The following is a 27,295-nucleotide window of genomic DNA, read 5'->3' as shown; positions in this document are numbered from 1 at the left end:
ATGAGCAGCAAGGAGCTGACTGGGGGCCAGTCCACCCAGTATGTGGGGCCCTACCGGCTGGAGAAGACCCTCGGGAAGGGACAGACAGGTAGAAATGTCCAAGTTACTGCTGCACTAATGCTATTCCAGGGTGTGTGTGTGTGAAAAACCCCTGTTAAAAACCCCATTGAAATCCCTGTTATGCTCAGGGCTCATGGTTTAATCCCCACTGCATGTCGTCTTATCTACAATGAGGTTTATGTGCTGCAATCTTCTTAAGGAGTGTCCTTAGCACACACTAATGCAGGAGGAGGGAGAAGACACAACAGCGATCCATATTTAAACCTGAGATTGGTCATTGTTTGTGACAATGTCAGTAAAGCCTCTTGAATTATGTATGACACCAGCCCCCCCCACACACACACACACACACACACACCCCTCTGTTTTCACATTGATAATTTGTGATGATGTTCTGTGTCTCTGCAGGATTGGTGAAGTTGGGTGTCCACTGTATAACGGGACAGAAGGTGGCCATAAAGATTGTGAACAGAGAGAAACTCTCCGAATCCGTCCTCATGAAGGTACAGCGCTTCTTCTTCTTCTTCTCTCTCTGTGTGTATATATATGTGTGTATTAACTGCATCTGCTGGGCCTATGGGCCAATTCCAATTCCTATCTTAACCCTCAAGCTCAACCCTTAATCTTAACTAACCCTCAAAAAACCAAGTGTTGAGGTTTTATTTTGTCACTTAGAAATGGGACACCCCTTAAATGCAGATACGACTTCAGACTGTAGGGGGCAGAATAACGCGAAAGCTGCGTCCAGTCTGTCAACTCCAAAAAAGAAGAGGAAGAAGAAGAACACATTTACGTCATGATTATTTATTACGATCCGTTTGTCAGTCAAGTTATTAGGTTGTCAGTTAGTTATAAGATGATACTCTTACGATACGAAAAGATCGTAAAATAAAAATAAATGTTACGCAAAACAATGACGTCAGTAATCCATAATATGGGCCTAAACTAAGATAATACAATGGTTTTCGTAATTTTTTATATCTCTGTTAACAAAAAAAATACTTCATTTGTAGCGTACTCGTTTCGCTGCTTTCGACGCCATCTTTGTTATGTGAAAACACGCAATGCATTCTGGGTAGCCCTTGCTCCCAAGGGTGGTCTCTATAGAAAATCTCAATATTGAGGGCGACGCAGCCCTTAAACTTGCCCCTCAACTTAATTTTTCGGAGAATCGGGACAGCACTTGCACTAGAGGGAGCGCACATTATTCAGATTGAGGGTTAAAGCAAGGAATTGGAATTCACCCTATGTGCTGTAATTGTGGCAGTTACAAAGCTCAAGTCCCGTCAGCATCCGAGCACCGTCCAACCCAACAGGAATAGATTCTTTATTTTTGTCGAGAAAAGCCCAGTGTCAATCTGTCGTAATTCAGAGGTGCTGAGTGTGTGGGCACAGCATCTATATACACTGAACAATGGAGATGATTTCAGTCAGACTCTGCTAATGAAGCTCTCTGATGAAAGCTGCTGCAGCTGAAACACACACCGCTCTGAAATAGGACAGTTATTATTATTACGTAAGGAATAAGCTGGTGCTGTCTGTTACTTCTGACTATTTGTGTTCATTTTAAAGAGTTAAGGCTTGAGAAAAAGGCTGTGTTTGTTTGTGTAAATTCAGTATCTTTATATCATTAAGAGTCAACAACATGTGGAGGACCGGGCTCCAAGTTTTGGCTTCTTTCTTTTAAACTGTAGTGAGTAACTTTTACAATAGATGTCACTGACTTTCAAAGACAGAATGTAATGGTTGAAAATGTCTAATGAAACCAACCAACCAAGCTGCAGACAACTCGCTGTTTTTCCCAGAATGTTGGTGTTAAGATCTCGTGTCATTGTGTGGTACGGATTACATTGAGGCAAGAAAACATGCAGATTTGTGGGATTAGGAAATTTGGACGCTCTAAATTGACCATAGCTGCGAGTGTCAGAGTGAATGGCCTTGTATGTGATGGACTGTGACGGACTGGCAACCTGTCCCGTGTGTACCTTCCCTTTCGCCCTATGTCAGCTGGGATTGGCACTAGCAACTCTCATGTGGAGGATAAATCGGTAGAAGGATGAATGATTAGCTTTATGTCAAGACCTCAATACGTTTCAGAAGTGAATACTGCTCAGAATGCCCATAATCCTAATCATAGTTAAGCTGCCACTGAGCTGCCACTGCATACGCGCACCGAAATGATAGTTTTGCTTGACAGAGCCCGTTTTCAGAAGACGGAAGCTGCATACAACTCGCTGTATTTCCCAGTATGTTGGTGTTACGATCTCGTGTCATTGTGTGGTTACGGATCAGAGTGAGTCAAGAAGACCTGGGGGTTCATGACCCGGTCAGAACAAGGGTCTTTCTGCATGGATTTTGCATGTTCTCCCCGTTTGATTATGGGTATTCTCCGGGGTTCCTCTCACAGTCCAAAAACATGTAGATTTGGGGATAAGGAAAATTGGACACACTAAATTGACAGTAGGTGTGAGTATGAGAGTTTGCCTCTATGTGGTGGACTATGATGGACTGGCAACCTCGCCCTATGTCAGCTCATATTAGCACTAGCACCTCCTCGCAACAACCAAAAGATGCACCCTCAATATTACTCAGAAAGCCCATAATCCAAGCAGTTAAGATGGGATATCGCTGCCACTGCATACGCTCACCGCAGTCAGATCTGATAGTTTTGCTTGACAGAGCCCGTTTTCAGAAGACAGAAGCTGCAAACACTTGATGCTTCATCATTTCTGCTCACGGAGACCAACAGAGGACAAAAAGAACAACAAAATACTTACATCCTGGACAAAAAGTGTCAAGTTTACAAAAAAAATCATCTCCACGCCTCTGGTTTATAAATACACTACTGCTCAGTTGTGCTGCTTTGGAAAGTTGCCCGTTGCTCATTGCTAACTGGCAGTCACTGCGCTGCTGCCTGCTGTCTGCTAGCTTTAGCTGAGAGGGCCAAACAGCAAAAGCATATTTAACTACATGGGACTGGAGCTGCTTTTAATGCTGGCACTTCAAGTGCAGCTTTTTTGTTTTTTTGTTGGCCTGCTGCTGTTTGCTGCCACAACATCACGCCACAGATATATTAGCATGGCTTAATAATTCAAACAGAGGACTGACCTAGCTTAAAACCCACACCAGGCTAATTTCTGTGGTCACTCAGGAGGGCAACACACAAGAAGCCGAAGCAACTTTAATACAATGTCAGCTTTAAAAGTTAATACAACCATGAGATGTCAGGGTAATATTCTCATCTTTTAGCTTTGGTTTGGTCTGAACCAGCTCCTGAAGGACGCGATATGTGCTAAACGCTACACTATGTTTACCAGCTCCGCTAGGCCTTTTTGTTAGTAGCAGACACTTTGACCATTCGCAGTAGTAAGAGCACAAACACGGGCCTTAAATGTGACTTATGAACTTGCGTTTTAAAAACATGGGATGTTTTGAACACGTAATGTGTGGGGTTCAAATGTAAAAGGTGTGCAAACACGGCTAGCAGGCAGATAATGCTAATGTTGCGCAATGAATAAAGACATCAGTTGAGGAATTGACAAAATGAACAACTCCGAACTTTACATGAGTAAAATAACAATATTTTAACTTAGAATCTACAGAAATATTAACTTCTAGGGGGGTCGACAATTTTGGGGACGTGTTAGCGCTTGTAAACATCACAACTGGTGACTCTTACAAGGTCGTGATTGTGTGATTTCAAGAGATTACGTTCAAATGGACTTATCTAGGGAACACAACACCCCCCACCAACTGTAACACTGTCTTTATTTACTCATTAACTAAAAAGTAATCGAATCAAAATGTCTGCTGTGTAAAAAGATCTATAGTTAAGTACAGCTAAGTGTTTGGAAACCATGTTGATAAGAAAAAACAGTGAAGTTTTTATGCTAGCCAGTGTAGTAAAAACAAAACTTTCACATAAACCCAAGTTGAAATAGTTACTGTAACTATGTTTGGACATAATAAATAAATATATTTACTTGCTCCTTTGGATTAATTGATGACTTGCATAAAAAAATAGTGTTAAAGCTTTATCTGCTTTGTCTATGACACACAGAAAGTCATTAGCTTCGAGTGGCTCGAAGCTAATAGCTTGATTAGCTTGTCTGGCTTGATTGAAGGTTTCATCGGGGGAACACGTGACTCTTCAAATGTGGCTCAAAAACGTTGAACCCAAAGTTGCTTTGTAAAATCCACGCTAACAAATCCACCACAACTACTTATATCACTGAGCTATGGTATTTACATAGGCTATGATGTGTCAAACTCAAGGCCCGGGGGCCAGATGTGGCCCGCCACGTCATTTTATGTGGCCCGCGAGTGATTAATTTGTCTTAAAATTTGTCTATGCTGCTTTAAGGCGTGCGTTGACAATAAAGTACATTTCCCACAATGCACGGCGATTGCGTTACCCGCAAAAGTGACGGCATCCTGCCACTAGATCGCAGCGTATCATTGTGCGACGAGTGAAATTGAGATTGAGACTGTGATCGCAGCAGAATGTGAATGAAATATTTGTAACTTCAATAATAAAGTTATTTGGCAATATGTTACAGAGTAGTTACCTTTATTTTACATTATATTTGGTTACATTTAGTTACATTTATTCTGTATGACAGTTACATCTGACCCTTTGAGGGTAACCATTATGCTGATGTGGCCCTCAGTGAAAATGAGTTCGACACCCCTGACATAGGCTATGATGTGGTCGCCCTCGTAGTTAATGCACGTGTTTTCTTCAATGGAATGATTCGAAATATGTTGTAAAACCGGAGAAAAGTTTGGCTCTATTGCTCAAAGAATCAAAAACATGTATTCAATGCTGCTCTCTCGCGTCATATTTACCTTCCTGTTCTGTCTAACTTTTCTATTTGCATCATTCTAACCTCCCTCCTCCTCTGTTTTCTCTCTCTCTCCTAACCTTTTCCACACACCCCTGCCTCCCTCTGTCTGTCCAGGTGGAGAGAGAAATAGCTATTCTTAAACTAATAGAGCACCCTCATGTTCTGAAGCTGCACGATGTCTATGAGAATAACAAATACCTGTGAGTATCTCGTCGTCTTATTTCCTCTTTCTGCTCTCCTCTGCTTCGATCAATCTATTCCTCTCTGCCTCTGGATCTCTGCCAGAGCGCGAAAACAACCTTGAAACATACAGTGACGAGATTAAATAGTGACATCGACGATATACGAGGTGGTGAGAGTGTATTTAAGTGTGTGTGTGTGTGTGTGTGAGCCTTAATGTTTCGATGTAGATGATTTCTGCTGGCCTCACCTCACCTAAACCTTTTTCTGACTTGCGTGATCTCCCGTCTCCAGGTACCTGGTGTTGGAGCACGTGTCGGGCGGAGAGTTATTCGACTACTTGGTGAAGAAGGGCAGGCTGACCCCCAAAGAGGCCAGGAAATTCTTCAGACAGATCATCTCCGCCCTCGACTTCTGCCACAGCCACTCCATATGGTTCGTGAAACGTACACTGTGGTTTCACACGATTATCAATTAGTGTCCTTTTTTTATAAGCAATGGAATATAGTCGCAGGCCCACAGTTGGTGTAGTACAGGGATAATCAACTAAAATTCTAATAGGTCCACTTTGAGAAAATTTCCTCAAGCAAAGGTCCGGAACATCATAATGTCTAACTTGCGTTATTATTTAGTAGTGGGATATATACTGAAGTAGCCTAGTAGTCTGCATGTAATCAACAACTGACTGATCAATTACAGAAAGAACAATTCAAAAACATTTTGACAATATTTATTGTCACTTTTATACAATTATATAGATGTAACACTCAACGTATGTATTAATTTCTTCTCTCTTAAAGGAAAAGAAGCTCTGAGAGTGCTTATTTTTTTTGACCCAAGTTCAGATTTGAGTGGGTGTGTTTGGTCAAAAATGTTGTGTTTGGTCTCATAGTGGCGTTTCACGTTTTCCACTTTTTACAAGTGCCACTGTCTCTGAACATATGAGACAGACTGGTTTTGTGCTTCCAGGGGTAAGACTGTCCATTCTGGGTTGAAAGCTCTATTTTTCGCTGTCCACTTTTCTCTTCTCAGAGAGCGCCATGTTAATTATTTTTCTCTGGCACACTCTTCTCTGACTGTATTGCTCACTTGTCTCTGTCTTATCTCACTTTAAACGCACTTTTCTCTGTCTTCTCTCGCTGTAAACGCACTTTGATCTGTCTTCTCTCGCTGTAAACGCACCTTTCTCTCCGTCTTCTCTCGTTGTAAACGCACTTTTCTCTCTGTGTCTTCTCTCGCTGTAAACGCACTTTTCTCTCTGTCTTCTCTGGCTGTAAATGCACTTTTCTCTGTCTTCTCTCGCTGTAAACGCACCTTTCTCTCTCTGTCTTGATGGATGGAATACTCTCTGCTACTACTGAGTGTATGAGGCTTTGGGTTTTGAATTTCAAAGCTTCTTGAGAGCTTCTTGAGTACAAATCCTTATTTTAAGGTCCAGTATGTTGGATTCACGGGGGGCAGGTTCCAGCAACAGAAATTGAATACAATATTTATGATGTTATCATTAATTAATGGGGAGCAGTTCCTCTTCTGCAGAGTGTGCCGTGTTTCAGTGTCCAGAATGGACAAATCAAACACTCAATCATTTTAGATGACCTCAAGGCCACCGTAGTTTGTCGTAATGGACGGTAAATGTGTATTCAGTTGGTTTCTTGACCCTATAGTCTTCCCATGATGAGTTCAGATAAGGAAATATTTCCCTACCAGGAGTCAAACCCAGAAAATCAGCAATCATGTGCATGTAGACGACATTGGATTTTCACTTTAAGGATGGCTTTACACGAAAACGCTCCCGGGTGAAACCGACAAAATATCTCATTTTCGTTTAGACGGCGACGGCGTTATTGGGGGTTAAAAACGCAAACAAATGAACCCACCCTCCAGAGTGGAAATCTTAAAAACACTCCACCGTCGCGTTCCCGTCTAAAGGGTTGAAAACGCAAAAGTGTGCTCTGAGCTGCTCACGCTAGCTATCCCCAGTACAACCAAACAACAACTAACATTCAAGTTGCCTAAGCTGCTACTTTGCGCTAATAGACAGAAGTCGAAGGAAGTTTCTACGCTCCTGCGCTCCTGGTGTTGTTGTATGGCAGTTCTTCACAGTGCCACCTAGCCACCTGGCATGCACACTACATCAAATTTCGCACCCTTTTGCGTCACCGTGTGCATGCAAATTTGCACCCAAAGACGCCGGTCTAAACGCGAAATAAAAAGTGGGAACGCAACGCCACTTTTGCGGTTTGCGTTCAGATCGTTGTCGTGTAAAGCCAGCCGAACCTCCACATGTTGCCAGTTAAGATAGGAATACTTATGTAAATGCTACAAAAAATTGCATTTAATTGCATGCAAGGTAACGTGCATAATGCTTGTGTGCAGCCACAGAGACTTGAAGCCAGAGAATCTTCTCCTGGATGAGAAGAACAACATTAGGATAGCGGACTTCGGCATGGCCTCGCTGCAAGTCGGGGACAGCCTGCTGGAAACCAGCTGTGGGTGAGTAGATGAAGGTCTTCGAATGCCTTTGCTGCACAACATTAGGAACACTCGCTGAATCGATGGCTTTGCCGATTAGAGGCTAAACTGTCTTTTTAATCAGGAGGAGCTTGGATTTAACAGATGAAATATGTAGCACTCTCAGGCTTTTACATAAATCACCTCTCTAACATAAGAACACCTGTACATTGGTATGTGTTTAAACAGTGGAATAATAAACCTGTGCTGTCCTTACAGATCCCCACATTATGCTTGTCCAGAGGTCATAAGGGTGAGTGACCTCTCTCTCAGTGTGTGTGTGTATAATACATATATATATATATATAATATAACACAATGCCTCCCTACACTTCTTGTATTCATGTATCAGGGGGAGAAGTACGACGGCCGCAGGGCAGACGTTTGGAGCTGTGGAGTCATCCTCTTTGCTCTTCTTGTGGTGAGAATGTCCATTTATATTTCATCCATTTGTGTCTGTGCACTTTCTATTTGCTATTTGTGTTTTTTTGCGTGTTTTTTTTTTTGAACTCTGAAAGCCAAACCGTTTGTCATTATCAAGTATTATTAAAGGGAACTTAATGGAGCTTTTGGTCACCAGTGGCACCACGGTGCAACGATTTGATAATTGATGTCTTGTTTGCATCCTGTGCTCTGTGCGTACGAGACGGCGGATCAGAGACGGTACATTAAAAAAAAAAAAAAAAAGTCTTCCACTCACATTTTAAAGCCCTGAGGTTTGTGGGAATGGAAATTCACGGACATCACCTGCGACCAGTCCAAGTTCCTTTGAAATGGGAACCAAGTCAGCATCATGTTCTTTTACAAAAGACCTGAAACTAGTGATTTAGACCATTAACTCCCCAGTAAAATCTGTTTTAAAGCTCCCATAGAGTGGTCCTGTTGCACATATATGTTAGTTATGGAGGTCTACTTACATACATTAACTTGTTTTTATGGTCAAAAACCTCCTAGTTGCTGTAAACGAGCCGATAGAAATCTGTATTTTCCGACGCTGTCCTGAGCCACGCCGTTTCAGACTGAAATCTCACCCCCAGAAGACAGACTGTGTTGTGATTGGCCAGCCAGCGTAGAGCCTTCCTGCTGTTTATGTAACCGGGACGGGTTTTTCAGAGATCTCGCTGAGCCCGAGATTACAATAAAACACAGCGTTCTCAGCAGTGGCTGAACTGTTTGTTTTGAACCTTCAGGGCTTCGTAAACAAGGTAATGACGCAGATACACACCAAAAAAAACAGCGTTAATTGGAACTTCCGGTCTAGGTCCGCTTTAAATCGTGACACTTTGCAGTCCTTGTCATGTTTAAAGACGACGATGATGACGGCAAAGGAGGTGATAATCAGCCGCTTTACATACGTGTTCAACCCGTCGCTCAAAGAACGAGTGGGAACACCTGGTGAGAAATCGCTGCTGTTTGGACTGAAATGTGAGACTGACTGACGTGGACCCTGGTTTTTAGTGTGAACGGCGCATCAGCACAAACGTGTAGGGCTGTACAAACTGTATGCTGAGTTATTCAGCGTCTTTAATCTGCTTCTTGTGTCTCTCCCGTCCCTTCCCTTCCCAGGGTGCCTTGCCCTTCGACCACGACAACCTGCGGCAGCTTCTGGAGAAAGTGAAGAGCGGAGTGTTCCACATGCCCCACTTTATACCTCCCGACTGCCAGGCTCTGCTCAAGGGAATGATCGAGGTCAATCCTGACAAGAGACTCACGGTGAGGAGAGGGGGGAAATCTCAGGGTGGAGAGATTAACATCCCACAATGTGAAAATCCACATTTTTAGTGCTTCAATCATGTTAATGTTGCTTAAAATGTCTCCTTACACGCCTGTATACAACCTAATGCAATCATATCATAGTATTTTGTCAAACACTACTATTATATTTTGGAGTTTGGATGCCCCGCCCCACTCCAACTCCTCACTGTTCCATTTTAGATGCATCAACTCGGGGGTATGAGCTTGCATTTCTCTGGTCTCTCCCTCCTGAGCGGCTCGAACTCATATCATATGGCCTCACTCCAGACTTCAAATTCATCCGAAACATCACTCTCAGCTTCTGTGTCAGTTAACCGTTACTGCTCACGCGGTTACAGGCCTGTGCCGCAGGCGCACACCCTCTGTAAATTGCCGTGGGAATTGTACACAACTCCTTATATGGACATCCTGTGTGTGTGTGTGTGTTTACAGGTCACATCGTCAGGCTTTACAAAATGCGTATTCATGTGTTGTCATAAGGATAGAAGACCCTGTATTGCACATAATAGCCTCTGTGCATACACTACCGTTTGAAGTTTGAAAGTCACCTATACAATTTTTGTTGTGTTTTCCTTTAAAAGTCACACTTTTATTCATCAAAAGAGTTGCAAAACGAATAGAAAATAATGATTTTTATTCAAAATAATAACTTTGCTTTCGTCAAAGATCCAGCAAAACTGTTTTCAGCTGTGCCAACATCATTGCACAAGGGTTTTCAAATCATCCAATAGTCTTCTGACGCCATTAGCAAACACAATGTACCATTAGATCACTGGAAATGGGCCTATACCTATGTACATATTCCATTAAAGAAGACGTTTGCAGCTAGACTAGTCGTTTACCACATTAACAATGTATAGAATGTATTTCTGATTCATTTAATGTTATATTCATTGAAAAATGTAGTAGTAATGGGGAAAAAAAGCAGCCTAAATGCTCGGTGGTACACAACAGAGAGCAGGCATGGGAGACAACACACAGTAGCCACATACTGTATGTCATCATGCTGTGGCGTAGCTGCGCTATTGACTGCTCTAAAGGCCAATCAGTATGCCAACAAGCTCGTCGCTCCATCCATTTTCTACCGCTTTATCCTCCACGGGAGGGTCGCGAGGGGGGGGTGCTGTGCCAATCTCAGCTGACACACGGCGATAGTTTGCCAGTAGACAAACAACCATTCACTATCATATTCACACCTATGGCTAATTTACCGAATATTTACTCCATATTGCATGTTTTTGGACTGTGAGAGGAAGCAGGAGAACTTGGAGAAAACCCATGCAAAAGCATGCAGAACATGCAAACTCCATGTAGAAAGGCCCTTGTTCATATGATGCGTATTAATGTCAAGTCATTCCCCATCCAAAGCACAACAATGGAACACAGTCTTCCTTTTTGGAAGCAGCCTTCATTAAACAGCAATCACATGCTATTGTCAAAGCTAACACTTGTCAGTGTATACACAGAAGTAATAACAAGCATTGTTTCTTCCATTCCTAATCGCTGGCACATGAAGACTGAAGGAGGTGTGACTCTGTTTATTTTGGTGTACACCTGACTCAGGACCAGTTTTGGAAAATGTGTCTTTTGTGACAAACTGTGCCAAAGCAAAAACAAAAACTACACAGCAAATATTTGTCTGTTTGCAGTGTAAGTGCAACGCAAATAAGTGTAAGTACGCACATAGGTGATAAACAAAACACAGTAGTGAGATACGCTTCACTAGAGAGGCTGGCCATAATTGGCGTTACCCAACCTGACCCCGTTTGATATTTAAAGATTTAGTTCATCTCCATCAGGTCCATTATGATCAGATTAGGGTAAAATAATTTAACCTAATCGTTTTTTTAAATTAATTGTAAAGACTAGTGCAGTGCCCGCGGGAAATATTTTTTCCTATAGTGGGCGTCACTGGCATGGCTGTCAGTCGCAATAGCTAGCTATGCTAATGCTAATCGAAAATGTAAAAATGTGCATTGTGCCTAAGGAGGTTGCACAGTGTTTGTATTGCGTTAGCCCTACGCTAATGCTAATCGTAGCCTCGCTAGCTTACCTTTGGAAATAGGTTTCGCCAAGTTAGCCACAAAGTAGTACCATGCTTATATTATGTTAGCCCTATGCTAATGCCAATCGTAGACTTGCTAGCTTACCTTTGGAAACAGGTTTCGCCAAGTTAGCCGCAAAGTAGTAGCATGCTTGTATTGTGTTAGCCCTACGCTAAAGCTAATCGTAGCCTCGCTAGCTTACCTTTGGAAACAGGTTTCACCAAGTTAGCTGCAAAGTAGCAGCATGCTTGTATTATGTTAGCGCTACGCTAAAGCTAATCGGAGCCTCGCTAGCTTACCTTTGGAAACAGGTTTCGGCAAGTTAGCCGCAAAGTAGTAGCATGCTTGTATTATGTTAGCCCTACTCTAATGCTTATCGTAGCCTCGCTAGCTTACCTTTAGAAACAGGTTTCGGCAAGTTAGCTGCAAAGTAGTAGCATGCTAATGCAAAATAAATATGTGCTCGCGTATTGGTGAATGGACAATGACTTTGCGCGTTTCAGTATAACACCGTGTTCTGCGTTGAACCGTGTGAAAATGTCTCACCCACCATGAGGACAGCCTCTCTTCACTCCCACCTCCCAGCTTTAGACAGCACAGCTGCTGCTGATGAGCCGCTGCCTGTCTGGTGTAGGTGCTGAAACTGGTTAACAAAGGTCAAGGAAAATTTAGGATGAAATGAACCAAAAAAAAAACTAAGTGCCTCTGGTGGTACACTCTAAGAAGAAGATATCTTCTTAGTAGAACCATATAAGCTTCTTCAGCTTGTCCTCATAGGAGAACCCTTTTTAGAGGGTTCCACCAAGAACCCTTTTAAAACCCTTTATTCAGGAAAGGGGTTTTAAAGGGTTCTCTGGATCAAAATGGTTCTTACTGGAACCATTAGAACTCTTGAAAAACCCTTTCTTTCCCTTTCGGGAAAGGGTTTTTCAGAAGCAAATGGTTCCAGGTAGAACCTCAGCCCTTGTAGAAGGACCCTTTTGGAACCCTTATTTCTAAGAGTGTACTTGGAGGTAAATCAGAAATAACTAGTGTCACCTTATTTCTCATTCGTATCTTTTTGGAGAAAAAACCAGCCTCCTGTGATAATGGTGATAATGGTGTTACTTCAAGAGTTCAATATTTTTTCACAGGTGCTACTTGGTGTAAAAAAGGTTTTTGAGAACCACTGCTGTGGATGATTAATTTCACCTTTTTATTGCTTAATTCACAGCTTTTGGTGCAGGTTCTTAGGGGTAATTATCAATGGCACGGTGATACTCATTAATGATTAATGAGTGGAACTGAAGTGTCCCAACAGTGACTAAACAGAAGGACACAATGAGGCGCCGAGGGTGAGGAGGAGGAGGAGGAGGAGGAGGAAGATGCCACTTCCTTTTCACCTAAATGCCAGCTTTTTCCATACTGAAAACAGAGCTTGAAAAGAGGCTGGAGGCAGCTCAGGGAGAGGCAGAGGGGAGGGGAGGGGGGTGAGCGGATGAATAAAAAGGATGACTGAGTGAAAGGACTGTTGGAGGAAATTCCACTGCACTCAGCTTATGAAGGGAAGCTGGGGGGGGGGGGGGGGGGGTGGTGAAATGAGCTGGTGGTTATGAGGCAGAAAGAGAGAGAGAGAGAGCAGCTGTGATGATGTGGTCGCTCTGCTGCTGTGAAATAAAGACGGAGATAGACGGAAGAGTCTGGTCACTCAGTTTAGTCATTCGGCTAAAACAGAGCAGATTTAATCAAAGCTGTGGGTTTGTGTGACGAGCTGTTGATTAATGGAGCCTGAAACCAGGTCAGACTGTCTCTATCTGCCTCTGCCTGTCTGCTCCTGGTTCCCTCCATGGAAAAAACCGAAGCTCCATGCCAGCCAGGAGTGATAATTGCTATATTTGTAGTCAGCGAGCAGAACATATTCAGATGTTGGCCTTTTTTTCCTTTGTGTGTGTGTGTGTGTGTGTGTGTGTGTGTGTGTGTGCGTGTGTGTGTGTGTGTGTGTGTGTGTGTGTGTGTGTGTGTGTGTGTGTGTGTGTGTGTGTGTGTGCGCAAAGTCAGTGTTCACATGTGCTCCGTCACTACAGTTGTGCAGTAGTCATGGCTTACTCTCGAGACCAGGGGTCACCAACCTTTTTGAGACAGAGAGCTACCTTAAGGGTAAAAAATAATATGGAGGGCTACCATATAATATTTTTTTGTTTGTTTACCATTTAAATGATTAATATTATACTGGCGTACTGTCCAGGGCGTACCCCGCCTATCGCCCAATGTCTGCTGAGATAGGCACAGCACCCCCCGCGACCCTCTGGTGGAGGAAAAGCGGTAGATAATGGATGGATGGATGGATGATTAATATTATGCATTCAACTGCATACACATTAATTCCAGTGCTTACTCCTAACGATTACCAGTTTTTATAAACAATATCAAATATATTTTACTGTGCGATCATACGGATACATGCAAGTGAGGTGAAGTGAAGTGAGCCCGCGGGCACCGTATTGGCTGCCTGCGGGCTACCAGGTGCCCGCGGGCACCATGTTGGTGACCCCTGCTCTAGACCGATCAGTAAATGTGTGTACAATTAATGCTTGGTTTTATTTGATGAATGTATAATTAAGTCAGTTGTTAATGATCCTAAAATGTGTGTTTTGTTTTTTTTGTCAATTACAGCTAGAAGCAATACAGAAACATACCTGGTACCAGTAAGTATAACATCTTTGTACGTGGTTTACATGTAAATATACTGTACTGTATACTGTGTATATATATATATATATAATATATATATATATATATATACATACCTTTTGGTATTGACACAGATACATATTATGTATCTGTGTCAATACCAAAAGGCATTAAGTCTCCCAATGAAATGGTGTTAACAGCAACATTTTTAGGTATTGTACCATGATTAAAATCCGACTACACTCTTAGAAATAAGGGTTCCAAAAGGGTCCTTGTACAAGGGCTGAGGTTCTACCTGGAACCATTTGCTTCTGAAAAACCCTTTCCCCCAAGAAAGGGTTTTTCAAGGGTTCTAGGTTACACTAATGGCTCCAGTAAGAACCATTTTGATCCAGAGAACCCTTTAAAACCACTTTCCTGAATAAAGGGTTCCAAAAAGGGTACTCCTTGGACAGGCCGAAGAACCTTATATGGTTCTACTTAGCACTTTTATTTCTAAGAGTGTAGGGATGCCTGTTAATCTTTAAGATATCCTTCTAAAACTCCCCGAAACTATTTGCAATTTTAGAGAATATTTCTAGTAAAAAAACAAGAATCTTTATTTTGGAATATTATAAATCATGAAGCCGTGGAATTAATGGGAAGATGCAAGATGCTTCCCCTAAATCCCTAGGACTGTATGATGGCGAGTTAGACTTCCCGTGCTCCGTTTTCTACCACTTCCTGCTGCACACTCATTTGTCTAGCCCATGGTACTACTACTAGCATACGATGATGTCTTCCCGACAGAGGTGGACGTAACGAGCCTTGCCCGGAGCAGCCTCCTCCGCGCCGCGTGTGTTTGAAGAGGATCCTGTCCCTGACGGAGCTGGACCCCGACGTGCTGGAGAGCATGTACTCTCTAGGCTGCTTCAGAGACCGGGTCAAACTCACACAGGACCTTACAAGTGAGGAGTGAGTAAAAATAATGCGTCAAACACGTATCACCTCAATAAATGTTACACTCAGCCACATTCACACATTGAACGAAGGAAGACAATATATGGAAGATATATCCCCAAATCTATATTTTGCCCCACTGTTAATGCCGAGTCTTAAAGGCGCCATATGTAAGAATGTGGCCAAAAACGGTTCCTACATTCAAATTCCAAAATACCGAGGTCTTTTAGGTTTCGTTTTTCTGACATAACTGGCAACCCGTGGTTGCTCGGCAGCTGAGACTCTACCGTCTGCAATGATTGGTAAACGGCGGTAGTAGGCGCCACATGCCAAAACATGATTTCAAAAACATAAACATGATTTGCAGTCTGCAAAATATTTTTTTTAATGTAAATATTTTGTTGTTGTTAGTTCAGTTTGTTATATGAACATTATTCCTGAGTCTCTGTGACATATTAGGAGGATTTTATGGCCAGTTGCTTTAGATTTATTACATTATTCACCTTTAAGTTTGCTAACCTGCTAATTAAAATGCAAACTTTAACGGAGTAGTTAGCAATGGTGACACTGCATTGGAAAGCTAGGAGTCAGAACTGGGACTGATATCACGTCCGAATTGAGAGCATTCTAGTGGAGAAGTTGGAAAAAAACACGGATGCTAAAGTGTGCCGGGCTAGCCATTGTCACTTGTTAGCCATTGTTAGCAATACCAGTAGCTAACGACGCTCTACACGGTATTTTGCTCAGAAAAACAGCGTAGAATCGTGTCCATAGATAAATATGGGATAGTACTATGTGTACAACTGACTTAGTGTGAGACAAATACACAAAAACAACAAAAGTGCAGTTAACTGTAACAGCTGCAGAGTGTTTTTCACTGGCAGCCATCTTGGAATCCTAGAACCCTGACTTGACGCGGTGTTTAAATGTAAGAAATTATGGGAAATTCCAAACCAAACGATTTATATTTTAACGCAGTTATGCACCAATTGTTTGCTTTAATACATTTTCATGTCCCACACACATATTCCATGACGATATACCAAGTATTATTTTGTTAATACTATATACATGAGATGGTATTACCATAAAACTACTTCTATATAACAATATTATTACCATACTGTTACTTCACTCTATGTGTTACCAAATAAACATATAGTTATGTCATCTACAAACAGTAAATCCACCTTAGTTGTTTACACCCTAAGCTTAAAAGCATTCTGTAAGGTTCCCACGAAGTGAACTGCAAGCATCAGTTTGCAGGTGTACGTAGCTTGTTTGCCGTAGCACATTAAACAGGTAAACATATACCTGAAAACGTCTGCACGTGTCACATGGGTCTGACTAGATGCCATTGTGCTCTGCAGAATTACTGCCAACAACACACGGCTTTGTAGCTACAGTGTTTGTTGACTTTGTGTCCACAGGGTGACACTCTGCCACCTGCTGTCAGTCCAACACACCTACAGCTGGATGAGATGAAACGCACAAAATCTCTTCTCTTAATCGTAACGATGCAAAGTTGTGTTGTCGTTAATTGGAATAAAATAAGGTATTATTTCAAACTGACTAATGAACGTGTTTACATTTGGACTTTGGTGACATTTTGGATTACGCTCGGTTCAAACCGTCCAAATGTAAACACACCTGAGACGACATGTTGACAGATTCCGATACCGTGAGCCAACGCTGTGACAATATTGAACAGCAATTACATTCTCAACCTACATAAAAACGGCTCTAAGGCAGCTTGTACTCTGCCCCTAGTGGTTTGGTAGAGGCCTGTATCGGATATATTGTAGGGTCAAATTAAAAAAATAAAATAAAAAATATATTGATTTTCGTTATTGTTAAAGGGTTAAAGAATGTCTTTATCTGTACTCTTAGTTTTTGCACTTTGGACCCCATTTAAAATGAGACAATATAATGTTACTTACACTCGGAGACGATACACCAGTGTTATCAGGGTGACCAGTTTGTGATGACATTTTAGTGCCAAATCAACATCTTTATTCTCGTGTGTGTGTTTTTGTTCTCTGACCTTTGATTTCTGCTCGTCTCTCTCTCTCTCTCTCGTTCTGCAGAGAGAACCAGGAGAAAATGATCTACTACCTCCTGTTGGACAGGAAGGAGAGGTACCCAAGCTGTGAAGACGAGGATCTGCCTCCCAGAAATGACGTTGGTGAGAACACTTGAGCACCTTTGACGGTCTTGACAAAAACAACGTGACTGTAAAAACCAATGTTAAAGGGATAGTCCGGAATTTTGGACATGAGACCTATTTTCCAACTCAGCCGGTGTGATGGAGACGTCTGGAGACATTTTCAAGAAATTGCATTCAGTTCTTCTAGCTGCCGAGTTCGCTGATGCTATGGCTAGCGCAGGTCAATGGTAAAAGCTAGCATGGCATTAGAAACACTCATACCGACTCCTTGTAACGGCAGACTATCGATGTACATATCTGTGTTGATAGAATGTTTGAAATAAAACCAACCTTGCAATTTGAAGGATTTATGTCTCAGCAGCAGCAGCGCGTCATACTTCCTGTTAGGCTATGGCAGCGGCGGACTGATTACGCTGCTGCTGAGAAAGTAGTCCCTCAAGAATTCATGCGATGCGAGGTTAGTTTTGTTTCAAATATTATTCTATCAACACAGATATGTACATCGATAGTCTGCCGTTACAATTGATTTGCCTCGGGTTCTAATGCCATGCTAACTTGTAGCATTGAGTTGCGCTAGCCATAGCACCAGCGAACTCGTCAACTAGAAGAACTGAATGAAATTTCTTGAAAACGTCTCCAGACGTCTCCATCACACCGGCTGAGTTGGAAAATAGGTCTCATGTCCAAAATTCTGAACTATCCCTTTAAGTTTGGATGGTACTTCACTATTGAGAATTTCACCTAACACCTAAAATATTTATACTCAAGTTCAAACCCGTATTTCCCTCCTCAAAGACCCACCCAGGAAGCGCGTGGACTCGCCCATGTTGACGCGTCATGGCCGCTGTCGTCCAGAGAGGAAGAGCCTGGAAGTCCTCAGCGTCACGGAGCAGGGGTCTCCCACCCCACCTCGCAGGGCCCTGGACACGAATGCACACAGCCAGAGGTTTAATTGTTAAAGTTATAGTTATAGTTATAGTTATAGTTATTTTTTCCACCCAGCGCCGTCCTCAGGGACTCATGTTGTTTGTTGCCGTCTTTCCAAAGGTCTCGTTCAGTGAGCGGAGCGTCCACAGGTCTGTCCTCCAGTCCTCTCAGCAGCCCCAGGGTAAGATCTTAATTTTTATTTTATACATTTGTGTTTTAAATCGATAACTCTATGAACCATAAGAATAAGGAACACTCTTAGAAATAAAAGTGCTAAGTAGAACCATATAAGGCTGTTCGGCTTGTCCTCATAGGACCTTTTTATGAAGGTTCCACCAAGAACCCTTTTAAAACCCTATATTCAGGAAAGGGGTAACCATTAGAGTTACCAAGAACCCTTGAAAAACCTTTTCTTCAGAAGCAAAGGGTTCCAGGTAGAACCTCAGCCCTTGTAGAGAGACCCTTTTGGAACCCTTATTTCTAAGAGTTTATTATAATAATTCAGTTGACCAGCCTGACTGCATAATATATGCATGTAGGTATATGTCAGGCCTCTGAGTGGCGCTGTAACGCTGCCGCATAAATACATAAATAAGAAATGGAGTTATGAGGGTTGGGAATCACATTGTGCCTCACAATATGATACCACAATACCAGTAATATCACGATGTATCAATTCTGTGATAATCAGTACATTGCGAGACAATCATAACGCGATACATGACGATATCTGACGAACAAAACGTTAACGTGAGAAGCTAAAAGTGCAGGATTTCTCTATTTATTTACATAATAAATAATACATTCTCCATGTTATGTACAACATTGACATGGCAGCACTCAAAATGTGTAGTCATCCAGTGTAGCTCAGTCCCAGATAAATAAATAAATATGATTTGAGCTATTTGTGATACTCTAAGCCAGTGGATATGGGGCTGATAACACAGTGGATTGTTATTAATCTGAAATGATGGAACACACTGCTTCATTTAATGAGTGGCTAATAAGAAAAAAAACGCTCCAGCTTTATCCTTGAAATTATGATCATTTAGAAATCATAAAAAAGTCTTTGTTCTTTGCAGTTTTGTATATTGTGTGCCTGTTTTAACGCTTTGTTAAAATATATATTTTTTTTTATTATCAGCAACTTCTATAGCTATACACATGAGTTTTAGAGTTTCATCAAAAAACACAAGTGAAAAATAGCTTGCAATGATCCTTTTTTTCCTCCAGTATCTTTGATTCACTGTCACCGTTAAGTCACGCCTCTTCGTCATTCTGTCATTTATCAACTTTATCAACCATGTACATGCTCATTTCATGGACACACCCAACGCTGCCTCCTGCTTAAGTCTGTGCACACGAGCTGTCCAGAATAATTATAACAAGTTCTCTAGTTTTTCCAGCTTCTTAAATGTGAGTAGTTTCTGGTTTCTTTGCTCCACATAACAAAGAAATGATTAAAGGTCCATTATGTAATAAATCTAAAGCAACTGGCCATAAAATCCTCCTAATATGTCACAGAGACTCAGGAATAATGTTCATATAACAAACTGAACTCACCAACAACAACAGTACAGACAAAATATTTGTATTAAAAGCAATATTTTGCAGACTGCAAATCATGTTTATGTTTTGAAATCATGTTTTGGCATGTGGCGCCACCTACCGCCGACTACCAATCATTGCAGTCAGTAGAGTCTCAGCTGCCGAGCAACCACGGGTTGCCAGTTACGTCAGAAAACGAAGCCTAAAAGACCTCGGTATTTTGAATTTGAATGTAGTAACCGTTTTTGTCCACATTCTTACATATGGCGCCTTTAAAGCTGAGTAATCAATGTCAAAAGACATTTGAGAACATCATCATTTCCAGCGTTTGCTGATGTTGTGTGGACCAAACAAGCCCCGGATTAACCGAGAAAATAATCCCATCCTGACACCGTTGGGTGCGTTTGATCGAGGCATGTTGAAGAACGGTGTCCATGACTCATAATTCATGACCATTGCTCTCTGTCCATTCCTCTCTTCCTCCCCCCCACCCCCATATCTCTCTGTCTGTCCATCAGAGCCCGGTCTTCACTTTCAGCCAATCAGAGGTCACCTCCTCCGCCGCTTCCTCCTCCAAAGATTCAAAACCAGGAAGTGCCGGCACCTCTCGGCCCACCCGCCCGCCGCCCGACCCAAAAACCCAGACCCTGCCCACAAAGGGCCAGGCTGACCGGCCCCAGCTCCACTCCATGAAGTCCCTCCCTCTTCAGACCCCTCGCTCGCCTTCCCCGTCCCCGTCCCCGCTCCTGTCCCCCATCCCGCGCTTCTTCAACTTCCCCTCGCCGTCCGTCTTCAAGTCCAAGAACGCCCACTCGTCCTCTAACTCCTCTCCCACCCCTCCCCCTGTTTCGCAGGTCACGCCGCAGGGTTCACCTCTGCCCACCCCGCTGGGCACGCCCGTGCACCAGCTCCACCACCCCTCCTCCACCACCCCTCCCTCCTCTTCCTCCTCGTCTTCTTCTTCCAGAGCCGACGGAGCCGGCGGGGCCTCGCTGACCCCGCCCTCCAGCCCCGGCGGCAGCGGTGGGCTGGCCTCCTCGAGCTCCGCCCACTGGAGAACGAGGCTCAACTCATTCAAGAACAACCTGCTGGGCTCGCCGCGCTTCCATCGACGCAAACTGCAAGGTGGGATGTTTGGCTTTTGGGGCCAATTCCAATTCCTATCTTAACCCTCAATCTCAACCCTTAATCTTAACTGGCCCTCAAAACCAAGTGTTGAAGGTTATTTTGTCACTTAGAAATGGGACACCCATTAAAGGTGCATGATGTAATAAATCTAAAGCAACAGGCCATAAAATCCTCCTAATATGTCACAGAGACTCAGGAATAATGTTCATATAATAAACTGAACTCACCAACAACAACAGTACAGACAAAATATTTGCATTACAAAAAATCTTTTGCAGACTGCAAATCATGTTTATGTTTTGAAATCATGTTTTGGCATGTGACGCCACCTACCGTCGTCTACCAATCACTGCAGTCAGTAGAGTCTCAGCTGCCGAGAAACCACGGGTTGCCAGTCACGTCAGAAAACGAAACCTAAAACGACTTGGTATTTTGAATTTGGATGTAGTAACCGTTTTTGGCCACATTCTTACATATGGCACCTTTAAATGCAGATACGTTTTCAGACTGTGGGGGGCAGAATAACACGAAAGCTGCGTCCGGTCTGTCAACTCCAAAAAAGAAGAAGAAGAAGAACGCATTTACGTCATCCGTACTTGTCGCTTGTCCGCACCGGCCGGGCTATTGACAAAAGATCGTAAAATAAAAAAATAAATGTTACGCAACAATGACGCAAGTAATCCATAAAACGGGCCTAAACTAAGATAATACAATGGTTTTCATCATTTTTATTAACAAAGAAAATACTTTCGCTGCTTTCGGCGCCATCTTTGTTATGTGAAAACACGCAATGCATTCTGGGTAGCCGTTGCTCCCAAGGGTGGTCTCGGGAAAATCTCAATATTGAGGGCGATACAGCCCTTAAACTTGCCCCTCAACTTAATTTTTCTGAGAATCGGGACAGCACTTGCACTAGAGGGAGCGCACATTTTTGAGATAGAGGGTTAAGATTGAGGGTTAAGCAAGGAATTGGAATTCACCCTTGGATTCAGTTTCAGAATGCACCTAAAATGCACTCTAACCTTTACAGGTGAAATGAAGTTAACCTTCTCTAAACTTTTGAACGCACCGTTGTTCAATGTTTCAGTACTTAAAGTACTAAAATCACCATCCTTCTACTGCTTTCATGGTAGAATATCACTGTAGCGTGTAGCGCTATTTCTGTGCCTTTGTTTCTGCTCATCCAGACCCTGGAGTTTTCAAATGAGAATGCGGCAGCAGTGTTTTCACACTTCTCTAAAATGTCAGGGTGGTTTGGACAGAGGCAGACAGACAGGAAGGCGTGTACGCAGCAGGATTTCTGCAAAAACAAACAAAGCAGAACAAACAAAACATTGACTAGTGTGGATTATAATAGCCTCACTGTGAGTCCTCCTCACTAATCACTGAAGTAATCTTACATCCTACACATGCATTTTTTACATTTCCCATTACATTTATACATACAGTATATACACAGAAAAAGATAGTTCATGTACTTTCAGACTTTCCTTGCTAAACTCATTTTCAAATGTTTCCTCTTTTTCAACTTTACTTTCTCTTTTTTTAGTCCCTACATCAGAGGACATGTCCAGTTTGACTCCAGAGTCCAGTCCAGAGTAAGTAAAACACACGTCTCAATGTTTCCTGCGCTTAAAAACAAAGATTTTCCAGCTTCCTGTCGTCCTGTAACTGGCGAAAACAGTCAGTTGAGTCGCTCTTCTGGAGTTTGTGAGATATAAACCGCTGTAGATTTGCCTCTTTGACTTAAACTAGAGAGTGACTACGGGACACCTGTTGTTAGCGAGCAGCCAAAAAGCGTCAAGAGTCAAGTGTTTGTGGGATGTGTAACATTCCGTTGTTGGCAGAGTTTCTCGCAGCTTCACTTTCACTTTGTGTTTTCTTCGTGACAGATTGGTGCGAAAGTGATGACATGTTTTATCTGATGTTGATGCATGACGAACAGTTTAGACCAGGGCTGTCAAACTCATTTTCACTGAGGGCCACATCAGCATAATCAGAGGCGCAGCTTGTGAACAGGCAAGGCAGGAAACTGCTTGGGGCCCCCGAGCCGATACGGGGCCCCCCCGACACTCTGAGCCTGAGGGCTGTTTTTACTGAAATGTGCAGTGACCAGTCGCCTAAAATACAGTTATTTACAGTATTTTATTGTTCTATATATTTATATTGTTTTATAATGTGGGTTCTTTACATATAGTTTTTTAAAAAGCTATTTACAGTATTTTATTGTTCTTTACATGTATATTTTCACATACTTTTTAATTACAAGGTTTTTCCATGTTATTTCATTCATTTTGAAAAAAACATTTTTTGAACTCTGGTTGGAAGGAAGGGCCCCCTGGGAATTTTTGCTTAGGGCCCCTACAGACTCTAGAATCGCCTCTGAGCATAATGGTTACCCTCAAAGCGTAAATGATGCATATACAATGATACACTGCGATCTAGTGGTGGGATTCCGTCACTTTGCGGGTAACCCAATCGCCATGCATTGTGGGAAATGTAGTTTATGGTCAACTCCCGCCTTAAAGCAGCATAGACCTATTTTAACACAGATTTTTATGACCAATTAATCACTCGCGGTCCACATAAAATGACGTGGCGGGCCACATCTGGCCCCCGGGCCTTGAGTTTGACATACGTGGTCGAGACAGAAGTTCGTCCTCTGAACAACCTGCTGTTAGCGTTTACTTATTACAAATTATTTGAACTCATACAGTTTCAATTTCTAGTCCTGTTTTTAGTCCAAAAACAGCCACAGATACTATGTGAAAGGAGAAGAATGCAAACATACAAATCAGACATTGTGAAATGACACAGATTAATCGTCAAGCACAGAATATGACGTGAAAAACTGTTTTTTTTGTTTACAGGCTGGCCAAGAGGTCGTGGTTCGGTAACTTCATCAGCCTGGAGAAAGAAGAGCAGATCTTTGTGATGATCCGAGACAAGCCGCTCAGCTCCATCAAGGCTGACATCGTTCACGCCTTTCTCTCCGTGAGTACTACTGAGCTTAGATGAGCCTCGGTGGCTATACCAAGCATGACTACATTCAACATTTATGGACATTTAAAGGTGCATTATGTAATACATCTAAAGCAACTGGCCATAAAATCCTCAGGAATAATGTTCATATAACATACTGAACTCACAGTAGAGGCAAAATATTTGCATTAAAAAAAATATTTTGCAGACTGCAAATCCTGTTTATGTTTTGAAATCATGTTTTGGCATGTGGCGCCACCTACCGCCGTCTACCAGTCATTGCAGTCGGTAGAGTCTCAGCTGCCGAGCAACCACGGGTTGCCAGTTACGTCAGGAAACAAAACCTAAAAGACCTTGGTATTTTGAATTTGAATGTAGTAACCGTTTCTGGCCACATTCTTACATATGGCACCTTTAAAGAAAGCACACGTGAATTTCTCCTGCCTCCTGCAGATCCCGTCCCTCAGCCACAGCGTGGTGTCTCAGAACAGTTTCCGGGCAGAGTACAAGTCCTCAGGCGGCCCCTCTGTCTTCCAGAAGCCTGTCAAGTTCCAGGTACGATTTTCGTTTCTCGTCTCGTCAGCCATTTAGTGCTTCTGTGAAGTGCACAATAGAGCAAATGCACGCTGTTTTCCTTCTGCAGGTGGACATCGCATTTTCAGAAGGAGAGAGGGAACGTGAGAGAGAACGAGCCGAGAGGGAAGGAAGAAGAGAAATGGGCATCTACAGCGTCACCTTCACTCTAATAACAGGTAAAGTGCCAAGTAGAACCATATAAGGTTCTTCAGCTTGTCCTCATAGGAGAACCCTTTTGGACGGTTTCACCAAGAACCCTTTTAAAACCCTTTATTCAGGAAAGGGGTTTTAAAGGGTTCTCTGGATCAAAATGGTTCTTACTGGAACCATTAGTGTTACCAAGAACCCTTGAAAAAACCCTTTCTTCGGGAAGCAAATGGTTCCAGGTAGAACCTCAGCCCTTGTAGAAGGATTCTTTCGGAACCCTTATTTCTTAGAGTGTAGAAGAATATCTTTTGAAGGGGTTAAAAGAGATTGAGACATAAAGATAGTGGGCGTTCGTTATCAGCATTATCAGAGCAAAAGTGGACATAAATATAATTCATACAAAGAGGAACCTTGTTGTTGTTTCCTCAACTGAACAATAAACCTTGAATTATTAGCTAAATAGATGTTACTGTAGCACTTTTGAATACAAGTATATACAGTGGCCTTTATATTTAATGCCTGTTAGGACATAATGCTAACTAAACTAGCATGAGAGAAGTATGGCAGGTAAATGATGTGTGTTAGCTTAGCTTAGCTTATTTTAGCGTAAAGACTGTAACCAGAGTATGGCTTCTTCTAGTGCTGATATTGCTCATAAATGTACACATTATACCATGTTTTTTTGTTTTTTTTACTGGTACAAAACAACAACAACATTAACAGTGGGGAAAAACCAACTGTTCAGTCGCAGACAGGCAATATGAACCTAAAATTAATCATTATATTGCAATACAAATATTCATGCTGATATTTCACAGACTTGCACAGTAAATGTGCTTGTTTTGATATGGAACAATGTTTATTTCACAATTAAATCATATTTATTGTACAAAATACATCTGTTAATATCAACAACAGAGAAATAAATCTAAAACTATGTAAATTATAATGTGGATAACTTTAATTAAAACACCAAACAAGCACCTTTACCTTAACACCTTTACATTAAATATGTAATTTAAAGTGGAATGTAATATATGAGGGAGAATTCTAATTTTTTTGGTTCACTGTCAGCAGAGTTGGTGAATAGCTGCAGCTACAAGCATTTATATCCCTGATGTGACCAGGAGCGCAGCTTGTTGACACTGCCCGCAAGTGTTTAAACGGAGGTTATTGCTGGTTCAAAAATGAGTTTGAACTTCATCCATTCTTCACTATTCATCAATTTTTTCAAAGTTCAAGCAGATGCTCTCTCCTCTCAGGTCCCAGTCGCAGATTCAAACGAGTGGTGGAAACCATTCAGGCTCAGCTGCTGAGTACTCATGATCAGCCTTCTGTGCAGGCACTGGCTGGTGAGTAACACACACACACACACACTTGCTCTGCTATCCTTTTAAAGACTCTGCATTGACTTACATTCATTTGGATCTACTAGTGCATTGCCCATAGGAAGTATGTATTCCTATAGTGAAAGCTGAAGAAGATTTTTCAGTTAGTCATACATAACACCACTGGCGTGGCGGACAGTCACAACAGCTAGCTACGCTCATGCTAATCGAAAATGAAAACATTTGCGTTGTGCCTAATGAGGTTGCACAGTGTTTGTATTATGTTAGCCCTACGCTAATGCTAATCGTAGCCTCACTAGCTTACCTTTGGAAACAGGTTTTGCCAAGTGAGCCGAAAAGTAGTAGCATGCTTGTATTGGGACTGTATCTATGTTCCCCAGGTCCTATGTTCCCCGCTTTGTATGTGACCGGGGAACATAGGACCCTTTCTCTAACCCTAATCCTAACCCTACGCTTTTTCAAAAAAAGGGTCCTACGTTCCCCTGTCACATACAAAGTGGACATTTTTTTGGGAAAACGGGGAACATAGGTACGACCCCCTTGTATTATGTTAGCCCTATGCTAATGCTAACCGTAGCCTCGCTAGCTTACCTTTGGAAACAGGTTTGGCCAAGTTAGCCGCAAAGTAGTAGCATGCTTGTATTATGTCAGCCCTACGCCAATGCTAATCGTAGCCTCGCTAGCTTACCTTTGGAAACAGGTTTTGCCACAAAGTAGAAGCATGCTAATGTAAAAATAAATATGCGCTTGCGTATTGGTGAATGGACACTTCGTCGTTTCAGTATAACACCATGTTCTGCGGTGAACCGTATGAAATGACTTCACTCCCACTTCCCCGCTCCAGACAGCGCAGCTGCTGCTGATGAGCCGCTGCCTGTCTGGTGCAGCGTGATAAATCAGCGAAAATTAAAATTCCTCCAAAAAAATAGAAAATCAAGGATGCACACCATCGGGCCACGCTCAACCCATATCCAAAGCCTTAGGCCGATCTGACTAACGGTCAGCGAGATATGCCTGTCACAGACAGACACACACCCCCAGACGAAACTTGCTTTATAGATAGATATCCTAAAGAGGTAACAGATACAAGAACACACACACAGTCTACATGCACACGGTGGCTTGTTTTGTTTCACCTCGTATCTCCCTGCTTTCACCTCTCGCCGCTCAGACGAGAAGAACGGTCAGCTTTCCCGCCAGCCCAGCACGCCTTCACGTCAGAACTCTCGGCGCTCTGAAAGTGGATCCGATCGGGGGGAGAAGGAGCGCGTGGCGGACGGCGGCAGCGGGAGCAGTAGTAGCACTGTCTTACAAAGGCGAGGGTCGGGGAAAGACAAGACCAGACTCCTGTCGTCGTCCAATGGGACGCAGTCTCACCCCTGAAAAGAATGTCGTGGAAGAGAGGCCTTTCTCTCTTCCTCCCCTCTGTCCTTCCTACATCGTCTCCTTTCCCGTTCCCTTACT

The 27,295-nt window shown here is 42.6% G+C and overlaps 1 protein-coding gene across 1 annotated transcript; it reads left to right on the top strand.

Moving 5' to 3' along the window:
* On the top strand, positions 1-27,214 carry LOC310933197 (serine/threonine-protein kinase BRSK1-like; the record flags this gene model as incomplete). The annotated part of the gene is made up of 20 exons (XM_083896623.1): positions 1-88; positions 469-563; positions 5,022-5,107; positions 5,382-5,522; positions 7,464-7,580; positions 7,818-7,851; positions 7,951-8,019; positions 9,165-9,311; positions 14,051-14,082; positions 14,858-15,022; positions 17,095-17,192; positions 17,970-18,120; positions 18,222-18,282; positions 20,168-20,774; positions 22,327-22,375; positions 23,648-23,771; positions 24,213-24,314; positions 24,403-24,511; positions 25,745-25,834; positions 27,003-27,214. 20 exons carry the CDS (start codon positions 1-3, stop codon positions 27,212-27,214), a joined length of 2,577 nt encoding a protein of 858 aa, XP_083752749.1.
* Positions 27,215-27,295: the final 81 nt, after the last annotated feature.

This window comes from Microchirus variegatus (assembly GCF_963457635.1).
Source record: "Microchirus variegatus genome assembly, chromosome: 10".
Classification (NCBI taxonomy): domain Eukaryota; kingdom Metazoa; phylum Chordata; class Actinopteri; order Pleuronectiformes; family Soleidae; genus Microchirus; species Microchirus variegatus.
The sequence above is the reverse complement of the archived record's forward strand: the minus strand, read 5'-3'. Positions and strand labels throughout refer to the sequence as shown.